This window comes from Pteronotus mesoamericanus, unplaced genomic scaffold (assembly GCF_021234165.1).
Source record: "Pteronotus mesoamericanus isolate MK-2021 breed Mesoamerican mustached bat unplaced genomic scaffold, CSHL_Meso_final scaffold_1186, whole genome shotgun sequence".
Taxonomy (NCBI): domain Eukaryota; kingdom Metazoa; phylum Chordata; class Mammalia; order Chiroptera; family Mormoopidae; genus Pteronotus; species Pteronotus mesoamericanus.
The window spans coordinates 15,759,069-15,774,354 of NW_026555302.1; the positions used below are offsets into that span (position 1 = coordinate 15,759,069).

The window sequence follows — 15,286 nt, forward strand, 5'->3', positions numbered from 1 at the left end:
GTGCACGGGCGTGCGTCTCCCGGGCAGCACCCGCCGGGGCGCCCGGCCCGCGGGCCAGGACCGGCCTCTACGTCAAACGCTGACGCACACACAGCGACGTGCAAGCGGGGAGCCCACGGGGAAGCGACCCCGTAGCGTCATTTACTTCCCAGTCAGGGCGCCCGGCAGACCAGCCCGCGGGGCAGCGGTCCAGCGCCTGGGCGCCGCTGCGCTGGCGGCAGCTCTCACGACTTGGGTCCCAGCGTCCTCCGGAGACGAAGCTGCGGATGCGCGTGTCGCGCAAGGGACCCGGGGACAGGAAAGCAAGGCCGCCGGACACACAGAGCCGTACACCCCAGACACGGGTCTTTACTACAACAGGGTTTGCATGAGCACATGACAGTGGGGGCTTCGCTTTGCGGCCCAGGCCCTTGGCCTCTGAGCACACGGGGCTCACACGTGTGGCAGGCGTGGAGACTGGGCACGTGGGTCCTTCCTGGGCAGTGGTATCGGGACAAGGAGGGGACGTGACCTCCCGGCCGCTTGTGACCCGCTCAGGCGGCGCTGTGCGCCTCCATGTACAAAACGACACAGTACTAAAAACATGGTACAAAACGACATCATAAATAACACAAGGGGGGGATCTTCAAGTATTTCACGTCTCGAAAAGTTGCAGGCGGCAGTTCTCACAGTTCGCCCCCTGCCCGTGCCTCCACCGAGTCTGTCTCGGAGCCTGGAATCGCGGGCCCCGCCCCGCTGGCCGGCGGGGGGGTGCGCGAACGGCTGCCGCTCAGGACAGCGGCGACTTCCAGTTTGCAGAAAGGGGCTCCTTTGATGATGTCACCTTTCCCGGGGGGCTGGTTTAGCGCGTAGGCGTGTAGCTCAGAGACCACAGGACACCGACACCCACCACCGGGAAGTCAGGAGCCCCGCGTGACAGCCACGTTCTCAGGAAACTCAGCGTGAGAAGCGCACCTTGGCTGGCAGAGGAGGAGCGCGGAGGAGGGGACCCAGGCTTTGCGTCCCGAGCTCTCCCTCAGCCTGCGCCGGACGGCCCAGCCCAGCCCCAGCCCCACCTCCCGGCCCCATACCCACTGGGCTGCGGGCAGCGGTGCCTCAGGCACCTGGGGCGGAGAGGGGAGGCCCTAAGGGACCGCAGCCCAGGACAGCCCTGCAGCCAAGGACAAGGCTCTTTGTGACCTTTGCTCTTCAGAATACGGCTCGGGGAGGAGGAGGTCACAGTTGAATCGGGCATGGCGCCCCGGAGGGTGGCAGCCACGGCCCGCGGGTCGGCCGGCAGGAGCTGGTTCAGTGTGTCCTGCTCCGTCACAGGATAAAAACCGGGGACCAGACATGCATGCAGGTGTGTACACGCCGGTGCCTGGGGCCTGTCTGTCCGTTCTCATGGGGACGTGCGTGCGTGCGTGCGGATGCTCACACACACATGCGCACACAATCAGCCGCCCTCACCGAGACACCCACAGTTCGCAGAGGATCCTGGCTAGCGGAGCCCATGAGCCTGCGGGTGCCGCGCGACGTGGACCCTCCGACCTGCCCACCTGAGGCCAAATCGCGGGGCGGACAGAAAGGCCAACAATCTCTAAAAATCCAGGCCTACCGGGCTGGTGTGTGGAAAACTGCTTCCCTGGTACCCTAAAAAAATGGGGTGGGGCGTTGGACTGGAATGAGGGCCTGGCCCGATGAACATGGAAACACAGACACTAAATCTAGTGAGCGACGTGGGGCAGGCGGCAGGGGAGCGAGGCTCCGGCGTGGAGGCGCCCCTGCTGCCTCAGGCCGCAGCCGGCCTCGGGGTCCCCGGCTCCGAGTCCCAGCCTCTCTTCCGTGGCCGCCGGGGGGACTAGGCGCACTGGGGCACCAGGGAAGGGCAGTCTGCGGCCCGCTTGGCCCCCGTCTGCTTCTCGGACGCGCAGCCGGCAGGGCCGGCCAGCTCCAGGTAGAAGCGGGACTTGAGGAAGCGGCGGTAGGAGTCCTTCTCCATCAGATGGAAGATCCGCCTCTGGGCCTCGTCGAAGCAGGCGGCTGTGGGCGCCCGCACGTTCCGGCTGGTCTCCTCCCGCGTGCTGGCATCCAGGTTGACCTGCGGGAGCCCGGCCAGGTCACACCACGTCCCGGGGAGGGCGGCCCTCAGCCTGGGCCGCCGGGCGCGGCCGCACCTGCCGCTCTTCCTCACCAGCGGGGGAGAGTCCTCAGAAAACTCACCTACGTCCTCTGGGTAAAAGAGCCTTTTCCTCGACTGAGACTCGGGGGTTCTCAAGACTAGAGTGAGTGGGTCCGCTGCTCTGTCTTTCCCTCCCACCCAGTGGCCCGAGCGCCGGGCCCCGGCCGCCAGCCCCGGGGAACCTCGCCGCGACCCCACGTCTGCGCCACAAAGACCCACCTCCTTGGTTGCCTGGACCGAGATGAATTCGTCGTAGATCTTCTTGGCCTTGGGACTCAGCTTGGCGGGCGACTTGATCTTCTTGTACTCTTCGCAGCTGACCCAGAAGTCGATGTTCTCCTCGCTGTACTCAGATTTCAGGAAAGCTCTGAACGCCGCCAGTCCGCCTGGCACAGGGGAGGCAGGAGCGGCTGTCACCCCAGGGGACCCCCGGACCCCGTGTTTCAGACGCAGCCCCGGTGCTGGAGGGAGCGGGACAGGGTTCAGACGATGCCCCTCCCCCATCTTGTAGGGTCAGTTTGGGGCCGGGACCCATAATCTAAGTTTGTATGTTCTGCCGGGTCCGGCCACACCCGGTGCTTCCGTGGGTTTGGGGAAGAGACACCGAGGTTGATTCTGCAAGAAACCTCAAGATTTGGAGTCTTCCCTCTACCTTTTCCCCACCGTTTCTGCATGAACCTCCCGCTGTAGGGACAACGCTCCCGGGCACGTCACACGCTGAAGAGGCTGGCTCTCCGGAGCCCGGGGGCCTGTCTGCCGTGTGAAACACGTGCGTCCCAGGGCCTTACCCCGCTCCGGGGGGGGGGGGGGGGGGGCGGGGCGTGGGGCCGGGGGTCGGACTTACATTCATGGCTAATCAGGTTTTCCAGGGATTCGGCCCACTTTTTGACCTCCTCTCGGCTCACCCTGAAGAAAGAGAACAACGTGAAGGCCGCAATCCGGGGCCGGGGGAGTGAACGGAAGACCCCGAATAAAGGCAGAGGTGTGACTTCCCGCCGCTCCGCTCGCACGAGGCGGGCCGCGGCCGCCTCCCCCCACACGCTCGGCACCTCGGGCTCCGCGGGGCCTCCCGGCCGACGGGGGCGTCTTCTCCAAACCCGCCCGGACGGGGCCAGTGCCCCCGTCTGCTCCGGAGGGACCCCGGGGCCGCCGCGGCGCCCCCGCCCCTCACCTCTGGCAGAGGACCAGCTTGTCCTTCCTGCCCTGGGTGGGGCCGTGGTCGCAGGAGTCCCACCTCTGCCGCAGTGCCCCCAGCCGGTGCTTCATGTCTTTCGCGCTGCACAGAAAAGGGGAGAAACAGCGAATCAGGGCCACCGGCTCCCTCTCAGAGACGCCCCAGCGGCGAGAGCCGCGCGGTGCGGAAGCGGGGCTGCAGGTGCCGAGCTCCCCGGGGCGGCGAGGCCTCGCCTGTGTGTGCGGCTGCCTGGGACCCGGGACAGACCCACGGGCCGCCCGGCCGGCAGCCTCGCCTGCGACCTGCCACCTTCACCAACAGCACGCGGTGGGGGAGGGGTCTCAGCAGAAGCGGGGGGGGGGGGGGGGGGGGCGGGGGCGGGGCCTGGCTGCCCTGGAGCAAGCCTAGGACTGGGAGCCACCAGCCCTGAGACAGGACACCTGCCTGTGGCGCCACCTCCTGGACAGCAGTCGCTACTGCCACCGCTGGCTGCTGGCCTGGGACGGCTCAGCACCTGGGGCAGGTGGCCCGGCACACCAGCCCCCGGGAAGATGGGCCAGCGACCCGCGCAAGGAGTGCGGCCACCGCAGAGGGTCCGGATAGCGAGGCACGGGCCCTGCAGCCCCGGCGTCCCGGGTGCCAGCTGCACTGCAGGCACACCGACACCCCGCAGGGCAGTGGACGCACCAGGACGAGTGGGAGGAGCCAGCGCGGCCCTGGCCGAGGCTGACGGTCGGGGGCGGCCGGAGTGACGGGCGCAGGACTCGGGCACCGGGGCCCCTCGGCCCGGCCCCTCGCTCTTGGCTAATTGCTCCTCGGCGCGGGTGCCCTTTAGGACAAAGCCCAGAGGTCGCTTCAAAGGAGAGATGTCCTTTAAGAAGAAGTGGAAGGAGATTTTTCATCCCCCTTCCTGCTCAGGGGGAGAAAAGCAACGCCGTCGTCTCAGGGCGCCCACGGAGGGGCGTGCGGGCCCCAGAAAGCTTGGGTTTGGGGAGTGTGGGGCCGCCCCTCGGACAGAGTCTCCCTCACGGGAGCCTTCGCCTCCTCTGCGCCCCGTCCTGGTCAGGGGCGTGAACTCCTCCGCAATGACACGAGCTGTCGCCGTGAAGCCTGCAGTCATAGCCTAAGGGGACGGCATCCGTGAGCTGTGTTCCGTCACAACACAGATCGGCTGTCGCCTCCGCGAGCCGGCCGCCGAGCTCAGGCAGGCGCTGCTCAGCACGGAGCCTCCGCACGCCGAGGCGGCTCGCCCTCCACCGCAGCGCCCCCAGGAGGGCAAAACCCTCACGGGCGCATGGCCGCCAGAGTCGGGACGCCCCGGTTGGCTCCACACGCTGCCCCCCACGCCCCACCTCTGTGGCCTTGGATCTCGGACACAGACGCTGGAAGGGAGGCGCCGGACCAGGCGCCCGCTGCTCCGCGGGAAGGACAGAGGCCGGCAGCCCGCCTGCGGCGTGGGGTCACCCGCCGGTGGGCTCCTGGCGGGCTGAGCTCCAGGGTCTCATCGGCACCCCCAACGTGCACCGAGCGCAGCTCCCCCCGCCCGGGCTGTGCAGGGTCGATCTCCCGGGAGAGGCCCCGAGGCGCGGAGGACGCGTCTCACTTCCCGCCAGGGCCTCCTGCCTCGCGCGGAGCCGCCCGGACGGGACCGTTCCTCCTGCTGCTGAGTGCCCGGCAGCCTGAGCGCTGCGTGGCTCGGGACCGCCCACGGCGGCGCTCTCCGGGAGGTTTCCCCTGGAAACCTGAGGCAATCGCTCTGCCGGGAGCGGGAGCAGGCGCGTCCCTGCTGCCCAGCCTCCGCCGCCCAGAGCTGGAAGGAGCGCGGTTCTATCTCCCTTTGGCTGCCTGCTGCACAGGCCTCTCTGAAAACAGCTATTTACACCCTTCTTTAAAAGTCAAAGATGTGTAACTGCATCGCTTTACAGATTCTTTTTTTTTTTTTTTTGTAATCAAGACCCCGTACGTGACAAAACCACGCATCTAGGGGGAGACCTGCCCCAGAGCCCTGAGCCAGAGAGCGACGGCCACTTCTAACGGCCACCCACACCAGGCACTTCAGGAACTGGACAGAGGCGCCGAGGGGTGGGGGTCCAGTTCTGAAGCCACGTGTGGCTGTGACATCGGTGTATAGGAACACAGACCGTGGCCGATACTCAGCCCCACAGAGAGGCAGAGTGCGCTCCGGGGCGGCGGCCGACCTCCCGCTGGCTGGGGTGCCCCCTACACGAGACCCAGCGCATTGGCCGTCCGGGGGGCCGACCTGGCCGGAGGGTCACAAGGGCGCTCATGGCCAAGGTCGGTCCCAGCGCCCTCGCGGTGCCCAAGCGGCGGCGGGGCGGGTGGGGGGGGCGGGGGGCGAGGGCGCGCACACTCGCCGCTTCAGCCGCAGCGGCACCAGGACTGGAATCCCAGCGCAGCGGCCGCGGCCGGGCGAGGCTCAGGCTGAGGGTCGGCTTACCTCCTCAGGCACGAAGCCGGCAGCCCCGCGAGGCCCTTGCACATCTTTGCAGCCGGAGTACGAGTCCGCAGGGAGGAAGGCAGCCGGCGGAGCTGGTGCCTGCGAGTGCTCGGGCCTCTTTGCTCTGAAGATGCTGTCGGCACTGCGGCTCCTCCCCAGCCGGCAGGTCCCTTTTAAAGCCCAGCCAGAGCCTCCCGGCAGCCAATGAGCGGCGCCCGGACCCCCCCCCCCCCCCCCCCCCCCCCCCCCCCCCCCCCGCCGCTGCAGCCTCCGCAGAGATGGGGGGCGGGATGAGCTTGCACAGCGCACAGCGAGCCGCAGAGACGCCGCGGGCCAGGCAAACACATAGAAAATAATTTCCTCCTTGTCTCTACAGGCGTCTGAGGCTTCGAATTTCTAGAAAAGGGACCTGGCTGACAATGCTACACACCATGGGGTCCACTCATTTTTCTGTGAAAACAATGTTGCGGGAAGCTGCCTCCTGGCTGAGGGCTCCCACCGGAGTTGGGCTTGGCTGGGGGACTGTCCCCACACTGGCTTCCTCCAGGGCAGAGACAGAGGATCACAGGGCGCAGCTTTCTCCCCACCCCACCCCTGTGCCCGGGCCAGCGCCTGCAGACACCGCCCCCCGTGGGCCTCGGTCTCGGCCACATGCGTCCGGCCCAGGAGAACGCTTCTGGGACCTTACGCAGAGCAGACTCAGCCCAGCAGGGGCAACCGCTGCGCCCCCTAAGAAGAGCCAGCATCGCGGCGGGGGGGGGGGCCGGGGAGGGGACAGCGCACCAACAGACGCCCCCTCTCATCTGCAGAGAGACTCACATCCTATCCTGTCTCACACCTTCTAAGTCTCCAACGCGGATTCCAAAATACCGAGAGGAGGACAGAGGAAACAACAGACCGTTTGCCTGGCGCGCCTGCCGCCTGCAGCTGCTTCCGGGCACCTGCACATCAGTGGCTGGTTCTCGACACGCCGGACTGATTGCTTCAAAGAACCAGGCAGGGGTGTCCGCGGCTGCGCCCCGGCACCCACAGCGGGTGCACACGGGTCTTGTCCCTGCAGCAACGCGGGCAGTGGGGGTGGGGATGAAGGCACAGCCCCCGTGTGAGGCCCCAGCAGCTCTCGTTTTCCAAGTGGGCAGCGCCCGGGCGGGGGAGGACCAGCAGGTCGGGCGTCGTCCTGCAAACCAACAGGTCATGGGTCGGATTCCCGGTCGGGGCACAGGCCTGGGGGCGAGCGGGGCAGGCGCAGGGCCGCGCCAGCTGCGGTGGGCGCAGGCCGATGAGTTAGCGGGGTCAGCAGGTGGCCGACGGGCTTCGTGTTGCAAGACGGGTGTTTCCTCCCAACCCCTCAGTAGATCTCATGTCCCGGACGTTCCGGGAGGCTCTGGCGACCTAAACATGGGTCTGAAATGGCTGTGCCTCGCAGGAGCCCTCCCCCATGGGGAGACCCTCCAGGGACCGGAAAGCTGTCACTGTGAACTCATCTACCCAAAATTCGAGGGACGCACAGGGGACGCGAATAAACACGACCCTTGACATCTGGAGCTGCGTTTTCACGCGGGAGGACCGTTCACAGGCGAACGGAGACGCAGGGGGCGTGTGAAGGAGGGGAGCCCGGTCCAAGGAGGCGCAGCGGCCCCAGCCAGCGCCACGGGGCACTAACGCCCGGGTGGCTCACTCGATCCTCCCAGCCCGTCCGGACAGACGGCCCCACGGGGCCCCCGCCTCACGGAGGCGCCGCCCAGGGTTGAGGTGGGCCACCCGTGGTCACACGCCCCCCGAGCGGGGGACACGGGAGACCGGCTGAGGCGCTCCGGCCTCTGCTCCTAGCGTCTGTGCCGCCACCACCGGAAAGGGCCCAAGGGCGCGTTGGAGCCCGTAGCCACGGCGCGCGTGACCGTGGATGTGGGGAGAGGGGAACGGCAGGTCCCCGAGACCCAACGGCTGCTTCTTGTCCCACTGGAGACCACATTTCACCCCGTGGTCGCTGGGGGACCCCCCGGGGTGGCCCCACAGGGAGGAGATGAGACGAGAGAAACCAAGCCGGCTATTGCGGCGTCCGTGTGAGAGATGAATGTGGTACAAACACCGCCGCCGAGGCTGTAGTGAGGGTCACGCCCCCCATAAACGCTGCACGCACAGAGGCTGCACCGTGCGGGCCCCGCTGGGGGACCCGAGGCCACACACGGCCGGACGCGAGCAGCGTGTGGGCTGCAGGTAAACGTCCAGTTTCCCCGCCCTTCGCTCAGCGAGGACAAAAGGAAACATTGCTGAAGCCCTGGCAGGACCCGATACAAGGAAGTGAGCCGCTGAGGCCGCACCGCGTTCTCGGACCGGGTCCCCACGGGGCACCCCCGCACTGGCAGGGGAGGGAGGCTCCGCCGCCCGGCGCCCACGCCCCGCGCCCCGCGCCGATTTCCCCTCAGCGGGCGGGCTGCCCTCCCCCGCCACCGTCCACTGCAATGGCCTGTTGTCAGCGAGGGTTCATGGTTATTGATTTTTCAGGCTACAGAGCAAACACAGCAGCGGGGGACGCGGACACTGGGGCAGCGGCCGGGGACTTCCCAGCGCCTCCTGCCTGCGGGGCGGGGGCCCCAGGTGCGGGAAAGGGCGGTGGATCCCAGCAGAGCCCCCCACCCCTGCCACTGGACGGCGGCGCCCGGGGCCGGTCACACCCGATCAGCCGGGGGTGGGGCGTGGGGGAGCCTTTCTTTCCCAAGGAGTAAGGGAAGCGCCACGACGCCTGTCCCCGAAGCCTCGCACCCCCGGCCCCGCCCAGGGCAGAGCGCAGGCCACGCTCACAGCTGCGTGCTGCCCGGGGCTCCTGTCGCTGTGCTGGTGGACGGGCGGCTCCGTCCCGCGCGCGCCTGGGCCTCGCCGTCCGGCAGGCTCAGGATCGCCTGCTGCCCCCTCCCCAGGCGGCTGGGGGTCCTGCCCGCAGCTGCCCCAACAGCGACCGGGACCGCGGTGACCGGCCAGTCCCAGGGCCCAGGAGGGTCTGCTGACGCCGTGCGCGAGGAAGGGGAGATGCAAGGCGGCCGCCACCGCCGCCGTGACCGGGGAGACCGGGGGCGCTGCGGACTGTCAGCCTCGACGGGGGGAGGGCAGCACCGATTTTCGCACCGATCGGCATCTCTTTAAAAAGCAACCTCGGGAGCGCAGGCCGGTGGTTCAGTGGGGGGAGCGTCGCCCCATCCCCGAAAGGTCGCGGGGTCGATTCCCAGGCGGGGCACAGGCGAGGCTGTGGGTCCAGTCCCTGATTCAGGCTCGAACAGGAGGCCCCAATCGATGCTTCTCTCTCGCATCAACGTTTCTCTCTCTAAAAAGAAAAAAGGTCCTCAGGTGAGGATTAAAAACTCAACGCGGGGCATCCCTGCCCTCAGGCGAAAGTGTGGATGCGCCAGCGGGGCCCGCAGGCCTGACCCTCACGCCCTGACCCCCCGCCCCCCGGGTCTCGCCCAGAGGAGACGCGGGCACACAGGAGGCCGAGCGGCCGGAGGCTCCGGTGCCCGGGGTGGGAAAGCCCCAGGGCGGAGAGACACTTGGGAGGTAACACGAATGAACGGCTCTCCTCGGTCGGCTGCGGAAGGCAAGGGGCCGCCCAAATCCGCCGCGCGTTTCCACGGGCGGGGGGCGACGGGGCCGGCAGGGGCTCGGAGGCCCAGGGCGCCCAGCACGGCCGCCGCGGGCCCCTCTGTCACCCGGCCGACACCCCGCGCCGCGGTTGCCACCGCGAGGCAGATGCGCGGTGGGCTTGGCCGCGTCCTTCAGGGCGCCTCCCGGCCCCACCCCAGCGGGGAGTGAGGGGCGAGCCCCACAGAACTCGGGGCAGGACGGGCAAGGGTTGCGGGAGACGGGTGGGGGGCTGGGGTTCGGGGGGCCTGGCACAGAGACCAGGTCACCTGGCGGGAGCAGGAGGGCCCTCGCTGCCGACAGGCCCTTTGAGGGGCCTGAGGAACGACGGGGGTCTCCAGACGTGAAGTGCGACTCGGTTAGTCCCGGGCCCCCAGCGCGGCGTGGAAAGACCACAGAAAGCCCGGCAGGAAGGGTGGGGGCCCCTTCTACCCCTAAACGGCCCCGGCTGCCCACCGACGGCAGCGGGGGCGCTGCCCAGGCCTCTCCCGCCCTCTTGGCGGCGCCTGCGGAGTCAGGACTCCCCTCGCCCACCCCCCGAGCCCCTGGCTTGGGCCTGGAAGCCCCCCACCCCCGCCGGTGTCAGGCATGGCCGCTGGACGTCTGCGAGCTGCGTGCCCGGACAGGCCTCAGTTCCCAGACTGGGGGTTCGGGCGGGAGGCTGGGGACTCGCCCGCCTGAAAGCGCGGGGGTCTGCGTTCCGGGAGGGCCCGCTGGGCGGGCAGAGGCTGAGCAGAGGGCCCGGCGGGGGCTCAGGCCCCGCGGCGTGGCTTCTTCTCACGTGGTCTCAGCAGGTGGCACCGTGGGCAGCGGAAGAACCGTGTCACGCGGCCGCCAGAGGGATGACTGAGCTGCTGAGTCGGAGGACAGAGGGGGCAGGTGACCCCTCCATGGCCAGAGCCCGCACCGCTTACTTCTCTGCGGCGCCGTTGGTACCATATTCAGCTCCTAGGAGGGAAAGGCACGTTCTGTGGGGGACGTTTCCATCCCAAATCTCTTTCTCAAAAGCGCGCGGAGCAGGATCTAAAACCCGAGCCCCCTCTCCGGGCCCTGCCCCCAACCCCGCCCGCGGACCCCACTGCACCCACAAATGAGAATTAATGTCCCCGCAGTGGCCCTGCCGAGCCAGCTGACAGTAATCACAACCGCCGCGGCTTCCCCTCCAGGCGGAAAGGGTCTAATGCACTTTGGAAAGATTTCTGGCGGTAACTCTTGCAGCTGAGATGTTTTTCAGTCTCCGTTCCAGGTAATTGGGAAATGAGGCCATGATTACGGCCAACGACATTTCCGGCCCAGTTCTGAGTGAAAAGTGCCGTGCGAAGCCGAGGAAGACAGGGCTGCGGCCCCGGAAATCGATCCAGAGACGGGCTGGCCTGCGGGGGAGAGGGAGAGGGCGGGAGCCCTGGGGACGCGTGCCTCGCTCCCAGCGCCGGCCCTGCCGCGTCTCCGCTTCAAGTCCTCCGAACGGGAGGTGGAAGCTGTTCCGTCCAGTTTCACGTCTGTCCTTTGTGCTCAGGCCTGTCGCGCTGAGTGAAGGGTAGCACTGAAGGAGGAAGGGTGGACGTGGCAGAAAGTACCCTGGGCCCACTCCCTCCCATCCCCCATTCCCCTCTCCTCCCTGGCCCCCCACCCCCGGGTCGGGCGTCTGTGGGGAGCAGGCGTGTTCCCGCCCCGTCGGACCTGTGGAGGCAGAAACCACTGGGTCAAGGGACCAGGGGCCGCGGCCACTGAACTACCCGTGTTCTCCCCGTTTCCAAAGCTACTTCACATTTCGGTCAAGGAAACGTGTCTTGTTTTTTTCCTTCGGAGAAAACGGAGATGAGTTTGCTTGTAAAGATCCTTGAAAAGGAAGTTGATTACCGTTTGATTAGTCACCCGAGAAAGCCACCTGGGGTCTTCTCATCCCACACAAAACTTGACTTTCACGTCGGAAGACCCTCGGCTCCCAAACCAGGCGGGGAACGGGCAGCTGCCGCGGAGGCCGCAGCCGGGCCCTCCAGGTCGGGAGACCTGCGTGGCCGCACCGGGGCGCCCAGGGAGAACGGCCCCTCCCCGGTCCGCACTGCCCCGCGCCCGCCCCCACCTGCCGGGTCCCCGGCGGCCTCCGGGGTGGGCGGGCGGGGGAGGACAGCAATGTCCAGCCTGTTTTCCAGATAAGAAAAATACAGTTCAGAATTATTGGAGATAATATTAGTAAGTCATTGCTAATAAGAAACTCTTCTTCCGGCTCCAGTTCTAGTCCCCTAACAACGCACAGCTGCCCCCTGAACGGCGGCCCCCGAGCAGCAGGCTGGAGGCCCCCCGAGATGGCCGTGGCCCCGTGACCGTGGCCTGGTGACCGTGGCCCCCGGTGTGGGGAGGGGCTCTCGGCAGGCGGCCGATGGGCACGGTGAGTGATTCAATCCACTCGAAGATGCCGAACAGCTTCCCCCAGCAGGTTGCTGTGGCAACGCCACTCTCCTCCGAGTGGCTTTAAACAAAAATATCTCAAGGGCAGAGTAATTAGGTAAGTAGAGCAGCGAGTCTGCGAGGCCCCATGCCGTCGTTTTCCAGTGATGACCGTTCTGCTGTGTCTCGGGCTCACGGGCCCTGCCTAACACAGCGAAAAGCCGCTGGGGGAGGCGTGCGCGCCGCTGCCTCCGCACGCGTGTGCGTGTGCCGGTGTGGGGGGTGCGTGTGTGAGACACGCGTGGGTATTTGGGCGTGACAGACGGAGGCGGGCTCTGCGAAGAGCACCTGCCCCCAAACCCCATTAGCAAGCGGCGCCACGTGACCGAGGAGGCTGGGGGACCGAGGGACCCTCAGCCCCCGGCCGGCTCCTCCGGGCCGAGGAGGGGGCGTTCGAATGGCGCCTCGCCTGCCCCGTCAGCGAAGCTCCTGAGCATCGCAGGGCGGCTGGTTCATCCCTCTGACTCAGCGGCCCTCCCGGCTCCTCTCCCTTCCCTCTCTGAAGCGCCCCCGCCTGCCCTCCCCCCGGAGCTGCTTACTCACCCAGGAGACAGCGGGAGCGGCCGCACCCCCGGGTTTCCCTTCCACGGCGCCCCCCAGCCCAGCGGGAAAGGGAAAAGGAACTGATTTTCCCTGACAACCGCACACGCCCAGCCTTGTGTCGCTGGGCCCTCTGGATGTTCCCTCCCGGGGTTCGCCCTCTCAGTCAGCCCAGAAGAGGCACGAAGCACACAGAGGTTGAGACAACCTCACCGGGAAGGAGCCGAGCGCCTTCCGGGCTGGGCCGCCCCAGGACCGGGACTCCGGCGCGGGCCCTGCCCCGGCTCTGCCAGCGCTGTCTCCAGCCACGTGGACCGGTCCCCTCGGCCCTCCGGGGACATGGGGCACGGCCTGGGGCCATGCGATGTCACGGGTGGGAGTGGGGGTGCCCCTGGCACGGCTGCCCGTCAACCTGCCCGGCCCGCAAACAGCCGCGGCTCGGAGCCCCCTCGTCCCGATGCCGATGGCGCCCAGGCCGAGGGTGCCTCGCGGAGACCCTCCGGCCGCGGGGGCTGGGGACGTGGGCGGGAGGGGGCCACCGGGGAGCGCCGTTGTCTTCTTTGCAATCAGGCCGGACGGGGACTTGGAAAAACAGCGTAAAAACCATATTCAAAACAACCACTCGACTCCCTAACCTTTTTGTTTTGAAAGAGTATTTCACATTAAAATGGCATTTATATTAACAGCAGCCAGCTTTTAATTGTTATTTTTAAGGGTTCTTAAAAGTTTTTTTGCTTTGATTTCTAACACGATAAATATAAGTAGACATTCTCCACCTAAAACAAAGGCCTGGAGGTCTCCCATCATTTCTAAGGGTCCGAAGGGGCCCTGAGGCCACGCGCCCTCGGCCGCCTCTGGCCCAGCGGCGCCACAGGGTCCACGGCATGAGCCGCGGTGGGGGGACACTTACCCCCCCGAGCCAGGGTGGCGGGCGCCCCTGGCGTGGTCTTGCCAGGGGGCGAGGGAGCCCGGGCTGCAGGGGATCTTGTCCCCCGGCCCTGCTGTCACTAAGGGGAGGGACTCTGGACCAGGCTCCTCTGCCTTTGAGCTGCGGGGCCCGTCCCCATGGGCGATGTGTGGCCCCCTGAGCTGTCACTTCCTTCCCCGTGACTCAGGGGCCGCTCCCGCGAGCTCTGCACGGTGGGTGGTAACTTAGACGCTGAAGGTCCCCCCTGCAAACGCGCCTTAAACTCTGAAAAGGCACCGGCGTTACACGCTCCGCCCTCATCAGACCTTGTCCGGGCGGCAGCGTCAGTGAATTCCCAGCAACCGCCACAGACGGAGCTGAACTTGCTCCCATGTAGGAGGGCCCTGGGCACGGTGGCCCGGAGCTGGGTCCCCGACGTGCTCGCTGGCGGCCTTTGCAGCACCTGCCCTCAGGCTCAGCACGGCCTCCTGGCCCCCGGGAGCGGCTGCGGCTCCGGCTGCCGGCTCTGCACTCCGGGCAGGAAGCGAGCTGCGGAGGGAGGAGGGGAGGCCAGGCCAGGAGAAGGCCTGCCTTGTGGAGCGTCTGGGGCTCCCGCAAGGGCCAGGCCACCTCTGGCGGGGACCAGGGTGGACGAGGGCATGGCGCCGCCCCCGATAAAAATGAAACCCCGCCCGTCGGGACAAAGGCAGGAAGGGCCGGGGGCGGCTGAGATGCATGCGCAGTGACCGGCAAGAGCGGAGCAGGTGACACAGCGGGGGGCCACCCTCCACCGCCCTCCTGCGACCGTTCTTCTCTTGAAAAGCAACCGAGAGGCGCCCCAGGGGCTTGGGGCCGGAGGAGCCGGCAGAGCCGGCGGCCGCCCCCCAAGGCCCAGGCCCGTCCCCGCGTGGCCGCTTTCCGCGGGCGATGGGTTCACCACGGCGGGGTTCCAGCCCTTCGGAAGGACGGCTGCCTTCGGAAAGCTGCACACCACAAATCCGCTCTTAGCTACACGCGCATTTATCTGCCGTGTTGGTTGAATGGCGACCTCCAGCCTCTTTAAAACAGAACAGGAAGGGCTGGCTGCCTGCCACTCACCGCCGGGGCTCGCGGCGTCCTGGGATCCGGCCACTTACAGGGCCCTTCTTTATTCTGAGGTGCGGGGATTTCTCTCAGGCGTTCGCTCCCTAAAAATGGAAATGCATGACTTTATTTAAGAGTTTCAATGTTAAATATTCATGAAAATACGTCAGCACGAAAATACGTATAATTAGCAGGATTTAAGCCAGAAAGAACGACTCCATTCCTACGGAATGGGTAACGTCTCTCTCGAAGTTCCTCAACAGGGAGGAAGGGGATCATTCTCAATTATCTGTCCAGGAAAGCGCGGGCGCCATCGACAGCGTCGGAGCCACGGCGACGCCTCCCCCGTCCCCCGCGCCCCCCCCTCCGACCTGCGGCACGGCGTGCAGTTCCGCCTCTCGGCTGGCGATCCAGCACGGCCGCGCGTCCACCCGGCGGCCGTTTCTGCAGCCGTTTCAAGTGCCACGAGCAGCCCCCTGGGAAGGTCCCGGGTGAACGCCGACAACGAAGCCTGTCGCCCTGGACTCTCACCGGCTGTCACCGGTCCGGCTGCCGTCTTTTATAAAGAGGTTTCAAATAGACCCATCCAGTGGGCACAGTTACATAACACGAGCTTCTAGCTCATTATTCATACTCAGCAAATTACCAAGGAAGTCCAGGCTCATTTACAGTAACTGATCTCAAATCACATATTAAAAAATAATTTGCCAGAACGAACCTCATGAAGCCACGAGAAAAAGGAGGCTGAGCTTTTGTTCAAGCCAATCGTGCGCGCGCACCGCTCGCGGAGCTGAATTAGCGACTCCAGAGCAACCTGCCCCGCGCGGAAGAGCCACAGAGGGTGCCAAGGGGCCTCTACGGGTCTTCCCCAAACCGCTTCTC

At 66.7% G+C, this 15,286-nt stretch overlaps 1 protein-coding gene across 3 annotated transcripts; it reads right to left on the reverse strand.

Moving 5' to 3' along the window:
* Positions 1-365: 365 nt before the first annotated feature.
* RGS4 (regulator of G protein signaling 4) lies at positions 366-12,529 on the reverse strand. 3 transcript variants are annotated; one of them, XM_054587576.1, is made up of 5 exons: positions 12,418-12,529; positions 3,333-3,437; positions 3,006-3,067; positions 2,381-2,547; positions 1,734-2,080 (listed from the first exon to the last, which is right to left on the reverse strand). In XM_054587576.1, the coding sequence occupies exons 2-5, from the start codon at positions 3,425-3,427 to the stop codon at positions 1,841-1,843; spliced, it is 564 nt and encodes a 187-aa protein (XP_054443551.1). In that variant the 5' UTR covers positions 3,428-3,437; positions 12,418-12,529; the 3' UTR covers positions 1,734-1,840. The 3 variants fall into 3 exon arrangements, with proteins under 3 accessions (XP_054443552.1, XP_054443551.1, XP_054443550.1); XM_054587575.1 differs by lacking the exon at positions 12,418-12,529 and adding an exon at positions 5,794-5,928; XM_054587577.1 differs by lacking the exons at positions 2,381-2,547; positions 12,418-12,529 and adding an exon at positions 5,794-5,928 and having other exon boundaries at positions 366-2,080.
* Positions 12,530-15,286: the final 2,757 nt, after the last annotated feature.

What these genes read in the sequence shown, in the direction of transcription:
- RGS4 (XM_054587575.1), bottom strand. Translation starts at nt 5,837, where the DNA reads ATGTGCAAGGGCCTCGCGGGGCTGCCGGCTTCGTGCCTGAGGAG. An exon ending in AAGCTGGTCCTCTGCCAGAG is followed by an intron (nt 3,068 to 3,332) that starts GTGAGGGGCGGG and finishes CTCTTTCTTCAG; the next exon opens with GGTGAGCCGAGAGGAGGTCA. An exon ending in AAACCTGATTAGCCATGAAT is followed by an intron (nt 2,548 to 3,005) that starts GTAAGTCCGACC and finishes CCCCTGTGCCAG; the next exon opens with GCGGACTGGCGGCGTTCAGA.